Here is a 23,029-nt window from a genome sequence, read left to right as displayed (position 1 = left end):
ACCATGTACATTATTAGACCTAAATGAACCAGCAGAATGTTTAATTTTTAAAAATTATTATTATTATCATTGGGTACCTTATTCCAACGCGTTTCTACGAACAGTTTTTCTGTAATTGAGTTTTTGTCCACATAAATCGTATCGGATGCAATAAATCCACTCCCTCATTGTCCAGAACATGGAGTGAAACCCGAGATGAAATGTAGGAAGACCACGTGTAACTGTTCCGAGGAACTACGCTACTGTATGTATTACCACCAGTAAGCCTAATACAAAGTACTTCCAATAACTAAAGAATATCTATAACCGACCAGCAAGTAACAGGATAGGCATATCAGTACTGCCACTAAACTGTTACAAAAGTATCGCTCGTGCCTGCGCAGAAGTGCACGCTTAAAGCAAGCTACTATGCTTCTTAATACCCGTTAGCCAATCAGAAACTCCCTACCCTTCCCTTGGTTTTGCTGAGACAATTACTTTTGTATTAGGGTCTCCGAAGGAACATAATATTTCTGGTACAGCTTATTGTTATGGATTAGGATACAGTATCACGTTACGATATGTAACTCCCATCTCTAGTGTAGGCCTACACATTTATTGCGCATTGTTTATGTAACCTTAAGTTGTTACTGTCTGTTTCCAATTTTATGGCTGAAGATGATGCGCACATGCATTGAAACCAGTCTCATTATTAATAAAATATTATAATTCATTTTATAACATTGTGTAGTATCGAATAGGCGTACCCCACCAATTTGTTCCCATTATATTCTCGGTTCAATATGGACTTAATACAAAGTTCTTAAACTAGAATGAAGCAGCCAACCAGGCAAAAGTTACAGCCCATCAATATTTGGGTTTAAAGATAAAAACTGGAAAAATAGGCAAAGACATTAAGTTTATTAAACAATGTAAAAATTAAATCTTACCCCAAATTTTTGAAAGGTGCATTCTCATCGACGTAATGTTTATCTTAAGGCCTGGTTTCTTCAACTCTCTGTCAAATTTCACTTAACGAATGTTAACAAACAATTGTTATTAATTTAACACTTCGTTAAAAAGTACCCTGTTTCACGAACACATTTCCAAGATTTTTTACGAAACAACTATTTTCTGAACGTGTTTGGCAGTGAGCATCTTTTGTTTCTTTACATAAAGCGCACCTAGTGGTGTGTTGAAATATTTTGTCACACAGACACATGGTTGACATTATTATAGGTTATGGTTAGCGGAGACCGCTGAGATGTAAACATGTCAAGTAAGAGGCAACAAAAGCGTTATTATGATCAATGCGAGACAAATGTTGTTATAGTTTTAAGTAAAATTATGCGAGTGTGCTCAAAAAATGAAATAACGGACTGTTATATCACAACATGCGATATAGCGTATTCTTATAGGAGTGTAATCTAAGGCTCCTACATCGACGGGAAAATGTGATAATTGGTATGTTTTGAACGATTTTCAGGTTTTCTTTTATTGCAGGGAAAATAATGTAATGCCTTGTTAATGCTGCAATGGCAGCAGGAATTCTCTGCAGGATTCTACACACTCTTTTCTTGCACTCTTGAACATAGTCGCCTACAATTACATGAAAAGTGTCTCAAGCATAGTATCAAACAAGTAGATCTTCATTGGGGTAATCACATAAATGGGATTGTAAATAAAGGGTACAGATCTCTGCACATGGTTATGAGGGTGTTTAGGGGTTGTAGTAAGGATGTAAAGGACAGGGCATGTACGTGTAAGACCCCAACTACAGTATGGTTTCAGTGTATGGGACCCTCACCAGGATTACCTGATTCAAGAACTGGAAAAAATCCAAAGAAAAGCAGCTCGATTTGTTCTGGGTGATTTCCGACAAAAGAGTAGCGTTACAAAAATGTTGCAAAGTTTGGATTGGGAAGAATTGAGAGAAAGAAGAAAAGCTGCTCGACTAAGTGGTATGTTGTAGATGTTGATTCCCATAGGGAACCTAAAATATTTGTCCTGAATGAGTAAATTTATAATACCAATATAATGGTCTGTTATTGGACATTATAAATTTTCCAGCTAACTCATTCTTGGTTGCCTGCGTTTCGCCCTCGTGTGCTAAGTTAGGCTCGTCAGTTGGGACTTAGCACACCACCCAAGACGCAAGGCTATTGGATACCGTGGAGGCCACTGCATAGGCTATTTGAAGCCACCAGCAGTGCCAATGCACTATGAGAGCTATGTCTCATTTTCAAAAATAGATGCCTGCCTGGCCATCAAATGATGTAGATGTTGATTCCCATAGGGAACCTAAAATATTTGTCCTGAATGAGTAAATTTATAATACCAATATAATGGTCCGTTATTGGACATTATAAATTTTCCAGCTAACTCATTCTTGGTTGCTTGCATTTCGCCCTCATGTGCTAAGTTAGGCTCGTCAGTTGGGACTTAGCACACCACCCAAGACGCAAGGCTAGTGCATACCGTGGAGGCCACTGCATAGGCTATTTGAAGCCACCAGCAGTGCCAATGCACTATGAGAGCTATGTCTCATTTTCAAAAATAGATGCCTGCCTGGCCATCAAATGATGTAGATGTATGCACTAGCCTTGCGTCTTGGGTGGTGTGCTAAGTCCCAACTGACGAGCCTAACTTAGCACACGAGGGCGAAACGCAGGCAACCAAGAATGAGTTAGCTGGAAAATTTATAATGTCCAATAACGGACCATTATATTGGTATTATAAGTGGTATGTTTCGAGCTGTCGGCGGAGAAATGGCGTGGAATGACATTAGTAGACGAATAAGTTTGAGTGGCGTTTATAAAAGTAGGAAAGATCACAATATGAAGATAAAGTTGGAATTCAAGAGGACAAACTGGGGCAAATATTCATTTATAGGAAGGGGAGTTAGGGATTGGAATAACTTACCAAGGGAGACGTTCAATAAATTTCCAATTTCTTTGAAATCATTTAGGAAAAGGCTAGGAAAGCAACAGATAGGGAATCTGCCACCTGGGCGACTGCCCTAAATGCAGATCAATATTGTTTGATTGACCCTGTGGTCAACCGATTTCACCGAGCTTCAGTGTACCTATGGGGAGACACTCAACAGTAACTTGTGTATAAGGGTTTAAGTCAATACGCATTCATTTTCTAAAAAAAAAAAAAAAGGTCAGATATCATTACACAGAATCTGCTTTGGACAAAGTGGAGGCGATAGAACACTAAAAGGCGAACAAAGTTTACTTAAAATGTCAGATCCGCAACCTAACAACTTCTAAAAAATTGATGAATCCCGATTCCAATGCAAGGTATATACATTTGGGAGTTTCATCACAGTCAAACGGAGTGGTGGCATAGGGGTCACCGTACTTGTCTGCAAACCTCATAGACGTGAGCTCGAGTCTCGTCACAGCTATAGTTGCTGTGCAAAATAAATTAATATTTGAGGGAACGTTATTTAAAAAATGCAACAAAAATATTACACAAATTGCAGTACACTTTATTTTCTACCTGAAATTAATATAGGCTTAAACGTTCTCAAAGTTACTGCTGGATCTCTTTCTCTGTGTATATATTTGGGGTAGAAAATAAAGTTCCACTGCAATTTGATTATTATTTTTATTCGCATTTTTACATTCACATTCCCTGAAATAATAATTTAATTTGTATAAAAAGGTATGGCTATGGCGGGACTTGAACTCTCGTCGTTGCAGTTCGCAGACAAGTGCGATGACCACCTGCCCACTGCTCCACTTGTCTGGGTGGCAACTCTGCAAGTATATACGCGCTGTGTTAGGATCGGGGGATTCATAATTTTTTCGGAAATTATTAGGTTGCGACCCTGACTAGTTTAAGTAAAACGTGTTCGCATTTTAGTGTTCTACCACCTCCACTTGGTCTGAAGCGGATCCTGCCTCTTGACATTTGTGGTCATTTTTTTCGAAAACTAAAGTGTATTGACCTAAACCCTTATGCACGAGTTACTGTTGAGTGTCCCCCAACAGGTAGGGCCTACATTAAGGTCGTTGAAACTGACTGAATGCAGGGTCTGACTCCTCCTTGTAAAATCTATAAGCTACTGCTGCACTAGAGAGACTGATAAGTTTCAGTCTGTTGGAATCCCTAACCTATTTTCAATATCACTATCAGAGGTTAGGAAGGGTACAAGCTAATAGTATTGAATAGTTGGACCCTTCCCAACCTTTGATAGTGATTGTCAATAAGGACCATAATGAAATTCATAACTTATGATATTTTCAATATTGTCAAGTACCTTGTTCATTATGGCTTTGGTAATTAGAAATCTTTCTTCTGACAACTCTAATAAGTCGTTATTTCTTAGTATGGGTCGTCCTTTGCCTTCTTCAGTTTATAAATAGTCTTCATACAGCAGTAAAACTTTAAACTTACGTCTTCTACATGCCTCCATTTTGAAATGTTAGCAGCTATTAAGAGGTTTAACACAGGGGTGCTGCCTAGTTAATTTAACTCAAACATTAACAATATGACAGCTGTATATGACACCGTGTGGCAAGATAAGCTCCTTCTCAAATTTATCAGCATCATCCCTTGCCTGAAACTCTCCACATTACTCAGTAACATGCTGAGTAATAGGTACTTACAGATTTTTTTAGAAGACTCCAGAAGTAAAGTACATAAGATAAATGGTGAACTCCCTCAGGGCTCTGTATTGGCCCCTATTCTATTCAACCTGTACACATATGAACTTCCAGTAACCAAATCCAGAAAACTCATCTACGCAGATGACATCTCATTGGTCGTCCAAAACCAACACTTCGATGAGTTTGAGTCGATGCTTACATCACACTTAAAGATTCTAGACAGTTACTTTCATCAGAACCACCTTAGACAAAACCCTCAGAAAACTCTTGTGTCTACCTTCCACTTGCAGAATAGAAAACCTCGGGACAAACCAACCATACCACTCAGAGGAGGGTATCTACAGTATTGTAGTAACCCAAAATACCTGGGAGTCACCCTGGACAGGTCCTTGACCTACAAGAATCACCTCTATAATGTGTCAGCCAAGATCAAGACCAGGAATAACATCCTTCAAAAGCTGGCAGGTACATCCTGAAGTGCTAATGCTCAAATCCCGAGATCCACTGCTCTTGCACTTTCTTATTCTGTCACTGAATATTGCTGCTCTACATGGCTTAACAGTGCTCACACTGGATTAGTGGACACCCAGCTGAACCAACCAATACGTATCATTACAGGATGCATCCGACCAACTAGCACGCACTGGCTTCCCCCCCCCCCCCCCCCCTAAGCCACATACCACCCCCATCCCCAAGAAGATTACAGTCACTGCTTAACTTATGGAAGAAAACAGAAAAGAATCCTCACCTCCCTATTCATTCTGACATAGCAGCTTCTCCAGCTAAACGACTGAATTCCAGACACCCTACTTGGCGTACTGCAATGAATCTACAGGACACCTCAAGTACTGGCCGCCTGGAAAGAACAATGGCAACAGAAATCCTCGTTACCACATCATCACATCAGTGAGAACCCCTGCAAGTGCCCAGATGGTTTTTCCCTTCCCAGACAGCAGTGGAGGATGCTAAACCGGATTAGGACCGGCCAAGGTATGTGTGGAGCAACTCTCTTCAAATGGGGATGTAAGACATCACCGCAATGTGACTGCGGAGAAGAGGAGCAGACAGTAGATCACATTGCATTTGAGTGACCTTTGCGTGCTTACAGAGGCTCTATAGAGGACTTCCACTGTGTCTCAAGCGAAGCTCTTTTCTGGCTCTCTACTTTTGTCATAGAACTTTAGTTATGAACTTGAGATGGTAGTTGTACATATTATTTATCATATTGTATTCATCATATGCTAAATAAAAATAAATAAGAGTTAACAATTCTTGATGAGACGACCATTTTGTTAAATTACATGTTAAGTCTCGTTAACAGCAGAGTTAACACTTAACATTCGTTGAAGAAGCTTTGATTAAGAAAGGAACTAAAATTTTTATATCGAAAAAATCTTTCCTCAATCACCGTTTATATGAGACTCACCTCCAAGCTACTACTTTACTTCCAGAAGCTCAATGGAACTTATTCGAAGAGCAAAACTATACTAAGTTATCTAACATACTAGCCATAAAACAATCCACACTAGAAAAGAAGCTCAAGGTGCTTTTAGACAAAGCTACATCTAGACGCTCTCCAGTTAAACATGTTAATAATCAAGAACCCACTACTGATCTCACAGCTCATTTCCATCCGCACTTAATCAACATCTCCAACATAACCTTAGATGAGGATGAAAAAGCTATTCTCTCTCAGTAGAATGCCGCAGAATGCCGCATGACCTACAAGAGGAACTTAAGATTTGATGTAAAAAAAAAAAAAAACCTTTTCTTTCCAAAAAATTCACAATAGTCCCCAACAATAGTAATAATATAGAACCATTTAAAGAAAGGAAGAAGATTCAGAACCTCAAAAGAAAGCATCTGTTAACAATCTTATCATCACGAAAGCCGACAAGGGCAACACGACAGTAATTATGGATAGAACAGATTACATACAGAAAACCAAAGACTTTTTTAACAATGACTCATTTTCAATCATAAAAAAGGACCCTACACAATCCATTCAACGGCAATTAAAACAAATTTTAAAAGATTCTTCCTTTCTTTTTACTGAACAAGAAAAACAAAAGTAAATAATTATGAATATGAGTTTGCCGACAGCGAGATCACTCCCCAAAATCCACAAGGCCGGTGTCCCCATTCGACCTATTATAAATTACAGACCTAGTCCCCTTTACAAGTTAGCACAGTTCATTCAAACGTTTCTTGTTAAACATTACAAATTTTTTTCAAACAAATCCATCAAGAACACGACGGAATTAATTAATAGATTGGATAATTTTACTCCTCAACCCTTTCACACTATGCATTCCTTTGACACAGTCAATATGTATACTGGCATAAACACCAATTCACTTTTTCCCATAATTAAGAAGAATCTTCTCGCTAACAGTCAACTCAGCAAGCTAGAAGTTCTCAATTTTGTGAATCTTCTCAGCTTGTTGATCAACAATAATTACTTTACATTCGATAATATAATTAATAAGCAGAATGGTCTAGCAATGGGGTCACCATCCTCGGGGATTCTGCCTGAGATTAATTTAGATTTCTTAGAAAACACTGCTATAGTCAACAATTTAATGTTCAATAATATTCATTTCTAGGCCAGGTATGTGGATGATGCATTCGTAATTCTTAATGAATGGTCCACAAATGCAGAGTCTACCCTTGACAACCTCAGCAGCTTAGATCAAGATATAAAATTCACCTTAGAGTCCGAGAATAATAATCAGCTAAATTTTTTGGACTTCATAATCACGCGATCACTTTCCTATAACACTTTCATATAACATCTATAGAAAACCAACCCAAACGGCTATCACCATCAGGAATAATTCTTCCCACCCTCAGGCTCATAAAACTGCTATTTATACTAGTCTGGTTGACAGAGCTTTCAGGATACCTATGTCGAAAAAGAATTTAAATAAAGAACTCAATTTACTTCGCTCGATAGCTAAAAGCAATGGATTCAAGGATGCCTTTATTGAGAGAATCATTAACAAGTTTAAGCACCGCCCTAATACCATCCTCCAGAGAAGTAAACCCAAAGCTAATACTATTTCAACCTTCACTTTTACCAATAAAATTCACACTTTCACTAACGTCTTTAAAAACATAACACTAAGATTTTTCATAGATTGAATAAGTATTATTGCCAACTCACAAGCATTGTAACGAGGATGATTTAGGAGAAAGGTTCGAAAGGATTGAACATTATTCCTTTTCTTTTTTCGTTTTTCTGTAGAAAATTATTTTTTTGTGATGTCTGCTTTTCCGTAATAATTTCCCCTTTGACCGTAATTCCGTAATCGTGAGGTGAAACCCGTAATAATTATGGACAATTCGTAACAGTTGGCATCTCTGGTTTTATAACAATTCAAAACAGGATGAAATCACTGTGTTAAAAATTCGGGCCAAAAGACTTTTGCATCTACTTTCTTGCATCACATGCAGGGACATTCAGTCTGCATATGGAATAAAACGCATCACTCCAAACCCTGAACAGTGAATTCCTAATAACTAGAAAATAAATTTACTATATATTACAACAAATACAACAAGCGAACACTAGAGACGAATAGCTACAGTATACAAAAATGATGTCATTTTGTGACCATTGGTATTACTTCCATTATGACATTTCGTTAAATATTTGGTGCCCTTTGCAGGAGCATACGTATAAATTTCCACAGATATTTTACATAAAATATAGCCAATATGTAAAGCAGTATTATTGTGACACTCATCTTCCATGTATGACCGCACTGCACTTCGTGATTCATCCTTTTGCTGGTATTTTCGGTCACAATGTGAGCATGACTCTTCCACTTCTCGCCACAGCCTGTTTGTCCTCTTTTCTCTCCCCAGACATCATGAATGCATGAACGTGAAGAGTCAAAGAAAGATTTTCGAACTTATTCCTTCCAGGTTGGATAGCTACTGTACTGATGGTATGAACAGTACTGCCACTCCTATCCCATTCAGCTGACCGAGCAAACGCTGTGCAGACACTTCCCAAACATGGCTTGTTCTATTACGAGAGTACCGTAGCTCGTGCCTCCGAGCTACTAACCCTAACCATCCTCGGAACAACTGAGTGAGAGATGCGGTTGAGTCATTCATTCCGACTGATAGGTTATTCACACATTTGAGGCAGCACAAGACGGGTTGACCAACTGCATAGCCCTGTTTTTTGGAAGGTGAAATCCAGGCAGGGGACTGTGCACTGTCAAAGATTGATCTCCATTCATCAGGGGCCTTTGCAGTCCATTTTCCAAGTTCACAGATCAGTGTAATTTAAAAGAATAGGTTTTTGATCCAGCAGCGAAAGTGGGTGTCTGGATTTCAGTTGGCCTGAATTAATTCTACTGTTAGTTTCAATATAATACAACAATACTGACCTTATTTGTGAAATCAAAGCGTAGCCTGTCAGGAGCCACAAGAGAACCTCGTTGAGCCACATCTGTCTTCAGCACAGCACGAAGAGCATAATTCAAAACATGAGTGCCAGTATGGTTATTCATCACCAAACGTCGTCTAGAAGTATCTAAATGCTGGTGCACTTCATCTCCTTTCCTTAATGTGCCTTCTACAGTCCCAATATGAAGAATATACCCTCCACTGATCTGAACATTCTTCACAGAAAATTCTACACTCTGAGAACAAAAACCAAGATGTACAATTAATTACATATTATATTACATCAAAAAGAAATTAATTAAAAACAATACTTGGTTTATAGTTACACTGGCTGATGTACCCGTGCTTCACTACGGAATTCTACACTGTATACAGAATTCTAGGTTAGGCAGTGTACACGTTGTGAGCAAGATTGTATTAAATTGCATAGCTCTTAACGTTACCCTAGAAACGTGATGGCGAAGTCACCAAATGTCTTTTCTCATATGAAGACTGGGATAGGGAATTTTCATTGTATTGATAAGCCCGTTTGCCTACCATCAGTCAGAATCAGGCTGGTCAGTTTTATTATTATGGCAGACATTCACTCTCCACCTACCTTTTTACATCATCAGAAAGACTGTCTTAGTGGTTTTCCCAAATGAAATGAACATAGATCATTACAATGATGACAGTAGGAAGGGGGCGATTAAAAGCAATACTTTCATATGAAAATTATATCAAATGAAAAACAACACATTTTCTCACTTTTAATGTACACTACTACGCTGCCGATCTAACAATCCACAGTTCCAGAGCTGGAATGACCAAGCCGCAGACAGCTGTGATCCGTGAACACTCATTATCATTTTTTGGCAGGAGGGGGAGGGGGTGGTGGTGGTGTCGAATAGTGGAGAGTCCCAGCTGTTTCCTAGGATTACCCGATGAGTCGGAAAATCTCAATTCACCACACTGGCGGCGGAAAAATCGATCTGACTTGGAGGCAAATTTTCCCTCCAAGCCAGAAGAGAAACCCCCTCTTCACTGCTAATTTGGAATAAAATGAATGTAGAATTTAATAAAAGTGAAGAGGAAGAAGCTTTTCTTAAGAAATTTTGAGTTTAGTGAATTTGGTGCTATAATTTAGAATGGGCCAAAATTGTAATTCTAGACCAGGTCATACTACTACTACTACTACTACTACGTGAGCCTCCACCTTAAGTGTGCACACCACTCATTCAAAACAGCGAATCAGAGTAGGGATCGAATTGCTGGAATACTATGATGAAACAGAGGAATGGTATGCTGAAGAAGAAAGTTTTCTAACTCCCCAGCTATTTCGCCAATATTCAGTCAGGCTGTTATACTCGGTACGCAACAGTAATCCCATCTATCAGAGTAGAGTGGTAGCATAAGAGACAAAGAACATCACAACAAACAATGGTCAATATAATGTTACTGTCGATCAATGATATGCTCTTTCTATATTGTAGGCCTTCAAATTTAGTTTTATTCGAATATGAAATACCACTCATCATAGTCGGTACAATAAAACTGAATAAAACATAAATAACGGGAAATTGTATTCTCTATAACTCTTATGTACTGCAGTACGTCTCAATAGGACCAGAACCATAGGAATTTAAAAATTGAATTTTAGGTGCCTTCCCCTAAACAACAAGTTCAACCAGGGTGAATAAAATATTGTTTATAGCTTAGACTGTACTTTCTTATTCCCCAACTCTATATACTGATTTTCATTAAATACAAATTCATGAACATCTGTGTAATAATAGCCGGTACGGATTTATAGCTTAGATTGTAGAGGCTCATCCCCCTACTTTACATACCGAGTTTTATTAAATTCTCTTCAGCAGTTATCTCGTGATGCGTATACATACATACAGGCAGACAGAAATTATAAAGTAAAAAGTGCATTTTCTTGTTACTGTGGATATGACCAATACAGAAATACTATTATTTTCAAATTCTGAGCAATGTACAGACAAAACTCTTATTTTATATACAGTATATAGATTAGTGAAATCAATTAGTAGGATTGTTCCTTACAATCCATTGGAAAAAGTCTATAAAATTATGTACTCTGCTTGCAGGCAAAAAAGTACTATTACTTAATATTTATTTCTGCTCCTATGTCATCCTTTTTAAAAATCACCTTTGGCTTTATAGTTCTGCATATGAGAAGGACTAAATCCAGAAAGCTTTTGACAGTTAAACATGCACTCAAATATTTGTGTATTACGGTATACAGTCCTTTGTCAAGTTTCAGCAGCCTAACACTGAAGGAAGTACAAAAATACTGCCATTAGCGGCCAATTTAGCAGAAAATAATTCGGTGTACAACACATGGAATCCAGTAAAATAAAATTACTGTTGAAAGGTAAAAGTTTCGAAAAAGTTCATTCCGAATGGGAGAAATTACTATACATCAAAGCACTTATAAATATGGATTGTGATTGTTTTGTTTTGGTATCCACAACTAAAAACATTTTTTTTACATATATACATAAACATTATAGACCATTATGCCTTACAGTGTTCAGTCTGCAAGCCCCTACGAATTTAATAAACGTCGCCAGAATCCTCTATTTGCAACTAGTGCTGTGGCCTCATATACCTCTTATCTTTAAATCGTTAAAAACAAAGTCAAACCATCATCGTCTTAGTCTCCCTCTACTTCTCTTACCTTAGATAACAGAGTCCATTATCCTCTTAGGTAACCTATCCTCCTCCATTCGCGTCACATGACCCTACCACCGAAGCTGGTTTATGCGAACAGCTTCATCCATCGAGTTCATTCCTAACTTAGCTTTTATCTCCTCGTTCCGAGTACCTTCCTGCCATTGTTCCCACCTGTTTGTACCTGCAATCATTATCGCGACTTTAATGTCTGTTACTTTTAACTTATGAATAAGATATCCTGAGTCCACCCAGCTTTCGCTCCCGTAAAGCAAAGTTGGTCGGAAAACAGACCGATGTAAAGATAGTTTCGTCCAGGAGCTGACATCCTTCTTACAGAATACTCTTGATTGCAACTGCAAGCTCGCTGCATTAGCTTTACTATACCTTCGTTCAATCTCACTTACTATATTACCATCCCGGGAGAACACAAAACCTAAATATTTAAAATTATCTACTGGTTCCTGCTTAGTATCACCAATCTGACATTGAATTCTGTCAAATTCCTTACCTACTGACATCAATTTAGTCTTCGAAAGGCTCATTTTTTATACCATACTCATTGCACCTATTTTCAAGATCCAAGACATTAGACTGCTGGCTTTCGGCACAATCTGCCATTAAGATCAAAACATCAGCATAGGCCAAACTGCTTACTACATTTCCACCTAACTGAATCCTTCCCTGCCACTTTATACCTTTCAGCTGATGATCCATCTAAACTACGAACAGTAAGTAAAGGTGAAAGATTACAGCCTTGTCTAACCCCTGTAAGTAACTTGAACCAAGAGTTCATTCTACTATCAATTCTCACTGCAGCCCAACTGTCAACATAAATGCCTTTGATTGATTTTAACAATCTACCCTTAATTCCATAGTCCCCCAGTATGGCAAACATCTTTTACCTCGGTACCCTGTCATATGCTTCCTCTAGATCTACTAAACATTAATACAACTGTCTATTCCTCTCGTAACATTTTTCAATTACCTGGCACATACTGAAAATCTAATCCTGACAGCCGCTCTGCCGTCTGAAACCACAATGGTTTTCACCCAACTTCCTCTTTACCACTGATCGCACCCTCCCTTCCAAGATGCCAGTGAATACTTTGCCTGGTATACTAATCAATAAGATACCTAGATAGTTGTTGCAATTCTTCCTGTTCCCTTGTTTATATATAGGTGCAATTATGGCTTTTGTCCAATCTGAAGGTAGCTTACCAACACTCCATGCTAATCTTACCACTCTATGAAGCCATTTCATCCCTGCCCTCCCACAATACTTCACCATTTCAGGTCTAATTTCATCCATTCCTGTTGCTTTATGAAAATGGAGTTTATCTACCATCTTTCCACTTCCTCAAGCGTAATTTCACCAACGTCATTTTCCTCCTCCCCATGAACTTAATTGTTCACGACACCACCAGAAAGATTTCCTTTTACGTTGAGAAGATTTTCAAAATATTCCCTCCACCTGCCCAGTGATTCCTTGGGATCTATTATGAGTTTACCTGAATTACCCAAAACACTGTTCATTTCCTTTGTCCCTCCCTTCATAAGATTATTACCGTCCAGAAAGTTTTTCCTGCTGCTCAAACTAGCCTTTCCAGGTTATTACCAAAATCTTCCCATGACTTCTTTTTAGATTCAACAACTATTTGTTTTGCTCTGTTTCTTTCAGCTACGTACAAATCCCTGCCTGCCCTGGCCCTTGTTTGGAGCCATTTCTGATAAGCCTTCTTTTTACGTTTACAAGCTGCTCTCACTTCATCATTCCACCAATATGATTGCTTGTTCCTAGGCATTGTCCGGCTCCATCGCTAAATGGTTAGCGTGCTGGCCTTTGGTCACTGGGGTCTCGGGTTCGATTCCCGACAGGGTTGGAAATTTTAACCATCATTTTTAATTTCGCTGGCACGGGAACTAGGTGTATGTGTCATCTTCGTCATCATTTCATCCCCATCACGATGCACAGGTCGCCTACGGACATCAAATCAAAAGACCTGCACCTGGCGAGCCGAACTTGTCCTCAGACACTCTCGGCACTAAAAGCCATAGGCCTTTTTTTTTTCCTAGGCATTCCCTTGCTGTTTCTTCTACAGCATCCCTGTATGCCACCCATTCTCTTTCTATATCCTGAACCTGCTTACTGTCCACTGTTCAATACTTCTCACTAATCATATCCATGTACTTCTGTTTAATTTCCTCGTCCTGGAGATTTTCTACCCTTATTCGTTTGACAGATTTCACTTTCTCTATCCTAGGCCTAGAGATACTTAGTTCACTACAGATCAGATAGTGGTCTGTATCATCGAAAAATTCCCGAGAAATCCGTACATTCCTAACAGATTTCCTGAATTTGAAGTCAGTTAAGATATAGTCTATTGTGGATTTGGTACCCCTGGCATCCAATGTGTAGCGGTGAATAGCCTTATGCTTGAAGAATGTATTCGTAACTGCTAAACCCATACTACCACAGAAGTCCAGCAAATGCTTCCCATTCCCATTAGGTTCCATATCTTCGCCATATTTACCAATCACCCTTTCGTATCCTTCAGTTCTATTTCAAACTCTCGCATTGAAATCACCCATTAGCACTATGCTATCTTTGCTGTTCACCCCGACTACAATATCACTCAATGCTTCATAAAACTTGTCAACTTCATCCTCAACTGCACCCTCACACGGTGAATAAATTGAGAAAATTCTCGTCCTAATTCTTCCAACTACCAAATCTACCCACATCATTCGCTCATTTATGTGCCTAACAGAAACTATGTTGCATGCAATAGTATTCCTGATGAACAGCCGTACCCCATACTCTGCCCTTCCCTTTTTAACACCTGTCAAGTACACTTTATAATTTCCTATCTCTTCTTCGTTATCTCCACTTATCCAAATATCACTTACTCCTAGCACATTCAGATGCATCCTCTTTGCTGACTCAGCCAGTTCTAGTTTCTATCTCTCATAAGCCCCATTAATATTTATAGCTCCCCATCAAATTCCATTTTGTTCGCCAAGTTTTTTCCAAGAAGTCCCTCGCCTGTCGACTGGGAGTGGGACTCCGTTACTCCCATAGGTCCGAGGCTTGCTTAAAATGTTCTGAGCTCGGTAAATTCATGAAGCAGGAGTATAGTCCAAGTGAGGATCTCTCCTCTAACGGGTTGTGTTGAGCACAAGGAGGGCCATGCCTCAGAATATGTCCGAGATGGCACCCCCATTCCATAGCAACTGGTATCCCGACTCTCAGAGTCGCTTACTGGCCACCCAGCTGTTGCCCATGGTTCACGAACTAGGACGTGACTACAGTAACCCACACCATGAACCATGAACCATAGCAGGATAGCAAGATGCATATCATGTATTCCCAATTTATTAAAATTCACTTCACAAAATCTACCTTTCTTTTCCTCCAGAAGCTTTTTTCAGAAATTCACGGCAACCCAGGCATGACTTACTTTTCACATTACTTCATCAATGTGTCTGCATGTCTGCACATCTTATGCAAATCAGAATGGCATTGTCTAAGCACAGTTTGAGTCTATTATGATTACTTTCACTTTAGAGATCTTTAAATAGAACATCTGACAAGAGTTTCAGATTTGGATGTCATAAATACAGTAATCATTGTCCAATTTGCTTAGAGGAGAATGATATTGATCCTGATATTGATGTTCTGCTGACAGGCAAGTTGCCCGATGCTAAGGTCAAGGTCAATTATGTTTATGTATGGACAATGGCACATTCAGTTAGGTTGGAGTGAAGATTTACCATTCTAGGGAGTGTTCGAGGACAGATAGAAATACCAGCAACATTTAACTGATGTGATGTCTGAACTGGAAGATTTTGGTAAAATTTTACGAGACGCTATTTTTAATAAATTGATTATATTTTTTAAGTACCGATAATAGACAAGAATGACATTTGAAGATTGTAAATAGAACAATATAATTTTAGTGTTCTTTTATAACATTTATGATATACAACATGCGTTCCATAAGTAATGCGACCAATTTTGTTTCTGACGCAACTGTACACCGCAGCGTGTTCTAACCTGCTGGGCTAGGTGGAGTGGGGTGTTAGCTTCAAACGCTCTTTGTCAGAGTCAGGACATGCGTTTCCGTCAAGCCCGTTTTGAGTTCATGTAACACGGCACAATGGATCGTTCTGTAGAGCAATGGTACGCTATCAAATTTTGCGTTAAACTTGGGAAGTCCGCCACCAAAACGATTCCATTACTTCAGCAGGCCTTTGGGACTGATTGCTTGTCCAAATCACAAGTTTTCCGCTGGCACAAGTCGTTCATGGAGGGCCGAGAGGAGATCACCAACGAACCTCGCAGTGGACAGCCATCAACCTCACGAGTTTACGAAAATGTGACACGTATGCGCGACTGTTTGAACTCTGACAGACGGCTGAGCCTTCAATTGATAGCACAAACTCTAAACATGGAAAAAACAACCGTTTTCCACATTGTGACTAAAAAGGAGGGTCTCGCGCTGCCGAAGCGGCATCAAGGACACGTGGAAAGTTCATCACGACAATGCGCCGAGTCACAGCACATTCATTGTCAACGACTTCCTGGCCAAGACCAACACCCCACTGGTTCCCCAGCCTCCCTACAGTCCTGACCTGACTCCTGCTGACTTTTTTTTTGTTTCCTTGGTTAAAAGGAGTCATCATAGGCACACGATTGAAAGAATCCAGGCGCATGTTACATCGGCTCTAAAGGACATTCCGGAAAAGGCCTTCCAGGATGCCTTCCAGGCATGGAAACACCGCCTCCAGAAGTGTATCGATGCAAGAGGGTGCTATTTTGAAGATTTTTTATTATTTGTATGAATGTATTCAATAAAAGATTTTTTATGAATTTGGTCGCATTATTTATGGAATGCACCTTGTATTTTATTTATGACACATATTAGATTTCAATTAAGAGATCTTTAGAACTTTGGTGTTTAATAATAAGAGGTCCAAGATATATTTGGTAGTGTGGAAAAAACACTGAGGAAGGGGACAATAAGGTCCTCAAAATGTACGGTGTATTAGGTGATAAATAAATAATTAAATAACTCTCTAAGTATTGACTAGGCTGATTTTAAATAAACAATGTGTTTTTATTGGAGTAGACATTGTAGTCAATATGGACCATTATAAAATCAAACCACAATGGTTAAGTAAATAAATTCCTCCACGCCCTTGTCATCCTCAAATCATTGCCCTCCTAGAGCTTTCTTAAGCAGTTCAAACAAATGGAAATCACAGGGTGATAGGTCCGGGCTGTAAGGAGGATGATCAAGTTGAGTCAAATGCATTTTCTGTAGTTTGGAAAGTGTTAGAGCTGTAATATGAAGCCTTGGCATTGTCGTGGAGGGGGATCACCCATTGAATCTGTTGGTCTCCGTCTTTTGCGGTGATATGCATCTCTCACCTTGTGCAACAGCTCGCAGTAGCAAACAGCACTGACTGTGTCGCTCGTGAAAAAAATCAATGAGAAAAATGCCTCGCCGGTCACAATAAAAGCTGACAGCCAAGTCTTGGCTTGCACTGGGGCTGCCTACTCTTATCTCCGCCACTCCATACTGGCTTGTTTGGATTTGGGAGTGTGGTGGTGGATCCACATATCGTAGCAGGTGATTATCTGACGGCAAAATGCATCACATTCTTTCGCAAACTTTGATGTAAGCCTCTCACAGACCTCCAAATGTCTCAACTTCTGATTTCCAGTCAAAAGGAGAGGGATCCACCTGAAACACACTTTACGGAACTGTAAGTTGTTTGTGATGATTGATTGAGAGCTACCATAACTTATTCCAAACTGTTTTGCAATTTCTGATACTGTCGCCCATTGATAGTCTTCAAGAATGTCTCGAACTGCACGACTGTTTTCATCCAAAATGCTGGTCTGAGGACGGCAATAGTGTTGCTGATTTTCCACACCTTGTCCTTCCTTGAACTCTTTATGCCAGGTGAACACACGAGTCGTTGACAATGTTTGACCACCAAAATGAGCAGTCAATCTCTGGAAAATTTCCTTCGTTTGAACTCCTTCACTAGCAAGAAATTTTATAATTATGATTTGCAAAGTGGGGGGGGGGGGGGGGGGGAGGGGCACCTGTTGCTCCGACACCATGAGCGAAACTGACAAAGCAGCTGAAAGTATGTAACGGCTGGCTCTCCCCACTCCTAATGGCCCCACCCAAGCATAGCAGAACCGCGGGTCTGGTCCTACCGATTGTTGATGCTCAGAAACAAAAATCCTGTTTATATTTGATTGACCTACGAATTAACACAGGCTTTATGGGAAAATTATTCATTTTCAGAGGAAAATGGTCATTTATTGAGGTAACGTAAGTGAAGGTGGCCCTTTAGGTAGGTTTCACTGTCTCTCTCTTAGTGCACTGTCAATACTTCCTAGAAGGGATGCTTACAGTGGTGTCTCAACGATTCACCAGCTGCCAGCACCTTGTAAAGGCGAGGCAATTCAATTGATGAGCCCACTAGCATGCTGGGGTGAAATGTTCATAATTTCCCAATTGAAAAGGCCTAAAGAACTTAAATATTGTAATATTCACAATTAAAGAAATTAACTAATAGATTCTTTATTTTTAAAATACAGTAACAGTGTTAATGTCACACACCCAGCTAACTACTTTTATGAATTTTGATGATGCCGAGGTGCCCGAAATTGTCCCACTGAAGTTCTTTTACATGCCTATATACAGTATTTCAAGCAACATGAAGCTGAGGATATCCTGTTAAATGTATAACCCACTACATTTAGCAATCACAAACTGCATTTCTGTCAATGATTGAAAAAGTGAATCAAGGAGTGTGAAGAACAAGTCATGCAAATTGTACTAGTAATAATGATGGAATAGATCACATACCAAATCACAGAATTGATAAGGAAAAGTAGACAGTAACGTATGGAGGAAAAGAAAATCAGTTAGAAAGTACATATCCAGTAACAAGATTTAATAAATGTTAAGAGAGAAAACAGGGAGCATGATAATGAAAATCAGAAAAAGCTACTTTCTTTTTTGAGGCATGAACTAGTGTTTTATAAATTTCTTTCTTATGGCAACAGACTGGAAACCTTTTATGTTATACAGTATTTATATACTATTTTGCAGGATAACTCACCTCATCTCCTACCTTCACCATGAAGCCTTCATCATATATCTGGCCTCCGGCTTCAGCATAAAACAAGGTTTTATCCAACAGCACTCCACATTCTTGACCAGATGTCACTTCATCCACGAACTTACCTCCATAACGAAGGCCAATTACTTTTCCAATACACCTGTCAAACACTAAAAAAGAAGAAAGCAGATCAAATCCCATCTTTTAAAATTGCAAATTTATTGGAAGAAGTAGGCAATAACACACAAAATTATATTGCAAAACAATTGTACATTCAGCTAGAAAGTAAATATCGAGTGAAAAAATTAATGTTAAGTGAGAACATACAGTTTCATGATGAAATTCAGAATTATTTATATCTCACTTTGGGCTGAGATTTTGAACTACAGATTTTTTTTTTGCTATTTGCTTTACGTCGCACTGACACAGATAGGTCTTATGGCGACGATGGGATGGTAAATGCCTAGGAAGTGGAAGGATGCGGCCGTGGCCTTAATTAAGGTACAGCCCCAGCATTTGAACTACAGATTAGTAATGTTTTCGTCTATACTATGAAACCAGAATTTTGTTAACAACTCACTTTAACCAGTGCAAATATACATCATCTTAAGTTTACAGACTGAGCTAGCTCATCCCAAGCTATCTGAATCTTGCTATATCATACAGTATGCACCAGTGACATGTAGTTTTGATCAAAACACTGAAGATTCCTACAACCAGACCTCTTGAACACCTGTGACAAAAAATAGCACCAGATGTTTAGAGGCAGAAACAGTAACACAAACTAGTTGTCAAAAACAATCATCAACCAAGGAGTTGTCGGAATCATACCTAAATTGACATGGGTGACTGTAACGTAGATCTAAGTAAGTGATTACAATATCACAGCAATGCAATAGCTTATTACAGAAAACTGAACACTTTAAGGGAAACTCTACTACCCTGCAGATCCACCCCTAACTTGGATACAAGATTTAATATGAGTAGGCTTGGAGGCATACACATTTCATATGGTATCCTGGTGCAACTAGTCCTGTAGACCATATCAACTTCCAGTGTGTGTCAAGCAGAGCAACAGTTATGTGTCACCATTTCACCTCTTAACGATGGAGCGAAATCTTTGAAATGCATAGTGGAGTAAATAATTCAATAAAACTTGTGACTAGTAAAAGATCTTATTATTTCATAAAGAATTAATCCACAGTCATAGACAAGTACTTCTAAAAATATGGTTATGTTAAAAGGTCACACACATTCTCAATGGGTGCTAAATCCGGTGATTCAGGCAGACCAAGAAAGTGTGGCAATGTTGTGGAGGCATTCCTGCGATACCCATGCTGTGTGTGGCTGAGCATTAAATGTTTCTTGGAAGCTGAGAAGAGCAACATGCATGGCTTCATGATATCCTGTACATATCACTGAGCTGTCGCTGACCCTCGTATTACTACCACCACCACATGCAATGGCTTCCAGACTAGCGTGCATGGAAATGGTTCGGGCAGATACAGGAGCCTGGACGGTGGACACCATACGGGGTGCCCGGTAATAACCTGAATCTGTTTTCCCCTTATTTTCCCAGAGTTTTCCCTGCATTAAATTTAGTGGGATATGGTACGTAAGAGTGACGCTCGAAGCATGTTGATCATACTGTGCAATCATCATTTTGATACTATTTTGCATGAACACTTATTACAATAGAATAAAGAACTTGAAATAAATGTGTCCTAAGTCGAACAAGCTACATATTATCATGAAGTGCCAATTTGTAAAGTAGGTTATCAGTAATCCTGTCATAAACAGCCACTACAAGAAACACTACAACAAATGAAAATGAACTACTGTACACTGCTCATGAAAAATGAACTACTGTACACTGCTCATCAATGTGATCTAAGTAAAGCTTTTGATTGTATTAATCATGAAATTTTACTTGCAAAGCTTGAGATGTATGGTGTCGAGTATCTCTCGCTGAACATAATTAAGTCATACTTAAATAACAGATATCAGTCTGTCTCAATAAAAAATAGGTATTCCACTTTGAAGAAAGTTACAACTGGTGTGCCACAGGGCTCTGTCCTCGGTTCATTTTTATTCATTCTGGCAGTCAATGATTTTACAAGTTATAAATCTCATTTTCCAACCGTATTGGAGTTCAGAGTATCAAATTATTATAATTAATGAACCACCTTTCCAATACACAAAATCCTTATATTTAGGATGAAACTATTTAATCACAAATTGGACATGTTTCACTCAACTTTGTGAGCATCATCAGCATCAGGGCCCTGACCCACCAATGATTTATGTTAACTAAGCATCAGGGCCCTGACCCACCAATGATTTATGTTAACTATTGCTGATGATGCTCACAAAGTTGAGTGAAACATGTCCAATTTGTGATTAAATAGTTTCATCCTAAATATAAGGATTTTGTGTATTGGAAAGGTGGTTCATTAATTATAATAATTTGATAGTCAATGATTTACCGCAAAATGTCAAATGTCATGCTCTTATATCGTACGCGGACGATACAACGCTAATTACAAAACACCAGAGCATCTCATGTTTGCATCAGATGTCACAGGAAGCTCTTGCAACTGCAATGCATTGGTTTTCATCCAATAGGCTGTTGTGCAATCAGGATAAAACTCAATTTCTCACACTAGGATTATCCAAAGATATTGAAAGTCAGTCAGTCAAACTTTTGGGTTTTCATATTGATGCCAAATTGAACTGGGAAACACACATTGATCATGTTTGTAAAAAAATATCACGAGTAGCCTATTTGATATGGAAATTGAGGGATTTAGTTAGCAGTGACTACCTAAGAATGGCATATTTTGGTCTCTTCGAGTCACACATTACTTATGGACTATTATTATAGGGGCATTCTTCTTATGTATATAATATTCTTCTAATACAGAAAAAGGTTGTCCGAACAATGTGTAGGGCTGGTGCAATTGCCCATTGTCTATCTCTCTTCATTACGCTTAAAATACTGACAATTATAAATTTGTATATTTATATATCTTTGACATATGTTAGAAACAACATAAATGAATTCAGTACTAGGGAAAACATTCACCTTCATGATACTCGGGGTAAAGCAGACATTGACATCCCAATTCACAGGCTGTCAAAAACTGCTCACTCACATAAAATCAGTTGTTTAAGATTATTTAATAAATTACCACATTCTGCATGGTCCACTCCTTTAAGTAATTTTAAAAGAAAAATGTATGATTGGTTAATAGAAAATCCATTTTATAATACCTCTGAATTCTTAGAAATGCATAATGTTAGCATTAATTTTTAATAAAAGGTGTACGTTCATTTAGCCTTAGTAATATTAAGTACTATATTATCAGTTGACGAAGCCTATTTCATTGTATATGATCAATAGCAAATAAACGTTCTAGATTCTTGAAACTAATGCCTTTGTTCATCAGGAACCTTATTCATGAAATTGGCATGAGTGAGTGTGCCTGGTTTCTAAAAACACCTTAACGGAAACATGTGGGTTAGTGTTCAGAAACTCAGAAATAAGATCCCAGTTCCCGTAGTAAATGGAAGTGTTATTTGAATATGTATGCTGGTCAACTAGCATGCATAGAAACATGCACCAGCAACACTATCTTTCTTTGCAGAATTTTCTTTTCTGGATCATTTTGCTTTTCCACAAAAATGTATCCTTAATAGTGAGAAAAAATCCGTAATAATTACAGGCAATCCATAATAGTTAGCACGTCTATGATATGTAAATAACATGGGTAGCTTTTAAAAGACTGGGAAATTCAAGAAGACATGAAGAAGATAAGAGTACTGTCCTTTTAATTTGTAGTATTATTATATAAGTTTTGGTTTAATGAGAACAAGGAAATTACATTTAATAATAGAAGGCTGTGAAGGGACCAGTCACTACAATTACCTGAGCTCCCAGTTTTCATTTACATATCAAGATACCCATGTTTTAAGGACTGTTTTTTTTTTAAATATTGCTTTTCTAACAATCCACATAGTGAAGTGTGATATTTTGTAGTATTTGGTTTCCTTACAGTCATGGAGAAGTGTTTTACATTAGATTTTGTAGTTATTTATACACAACCTCTGTTACTACCTTCATAGTTACAGCTAAAGAACTTCCCTAACCTTATACAGTAGAAGTCTGTTATAGCATGAAT

General features: G+C 38.5%; 1 protein-coding gene across 1 annotated transcript in view; it reads right to left on the bottom strand.

Annotated features, from left to right (window-relative positions):
- Positions 1–23,029, bottom strand: part of AlaRS (alanine--tRNA ligase, cytoplasmic) — a 449,485-nt gene that overhangs the window by 117,891 nt on the left and 308,565 nt on the right. The window contains exons 12-13 of the mRNA XM_067150816.2: positions 18,849–19,018; positions 9,002–9,256 (exon numbers count right to left, since the gene is read on the bottom strand). Of these exons, the coding sequence (XP_067006917.2) occupies positions 9,002–9,256; positions 18,849–19,018 (425 nt within the window). The remainder of the gene's footprint in view (positions 1–9,001; positions 9,257–18,848; positions 19,019–23,029) is intronic.

Source organism: Anabrus simplex, chromosome 7 (genome assembly GCF_040414725.1).
Source record: "Anabrus simplex isolate iqAnaSimp1 chromosome 7, ASM4041472v1, whole genome shotgun sequence".
Classification (NCBI taxonomy): Eukaryota; Metazoa; Arthropoda; class Insecta; order Orthoptera; family Tettigoniidae; genus Anabrus; species Anabrus simplex.
This window is presented reverse-complemented; position numbering and strand designations above follow the sequence as displayed.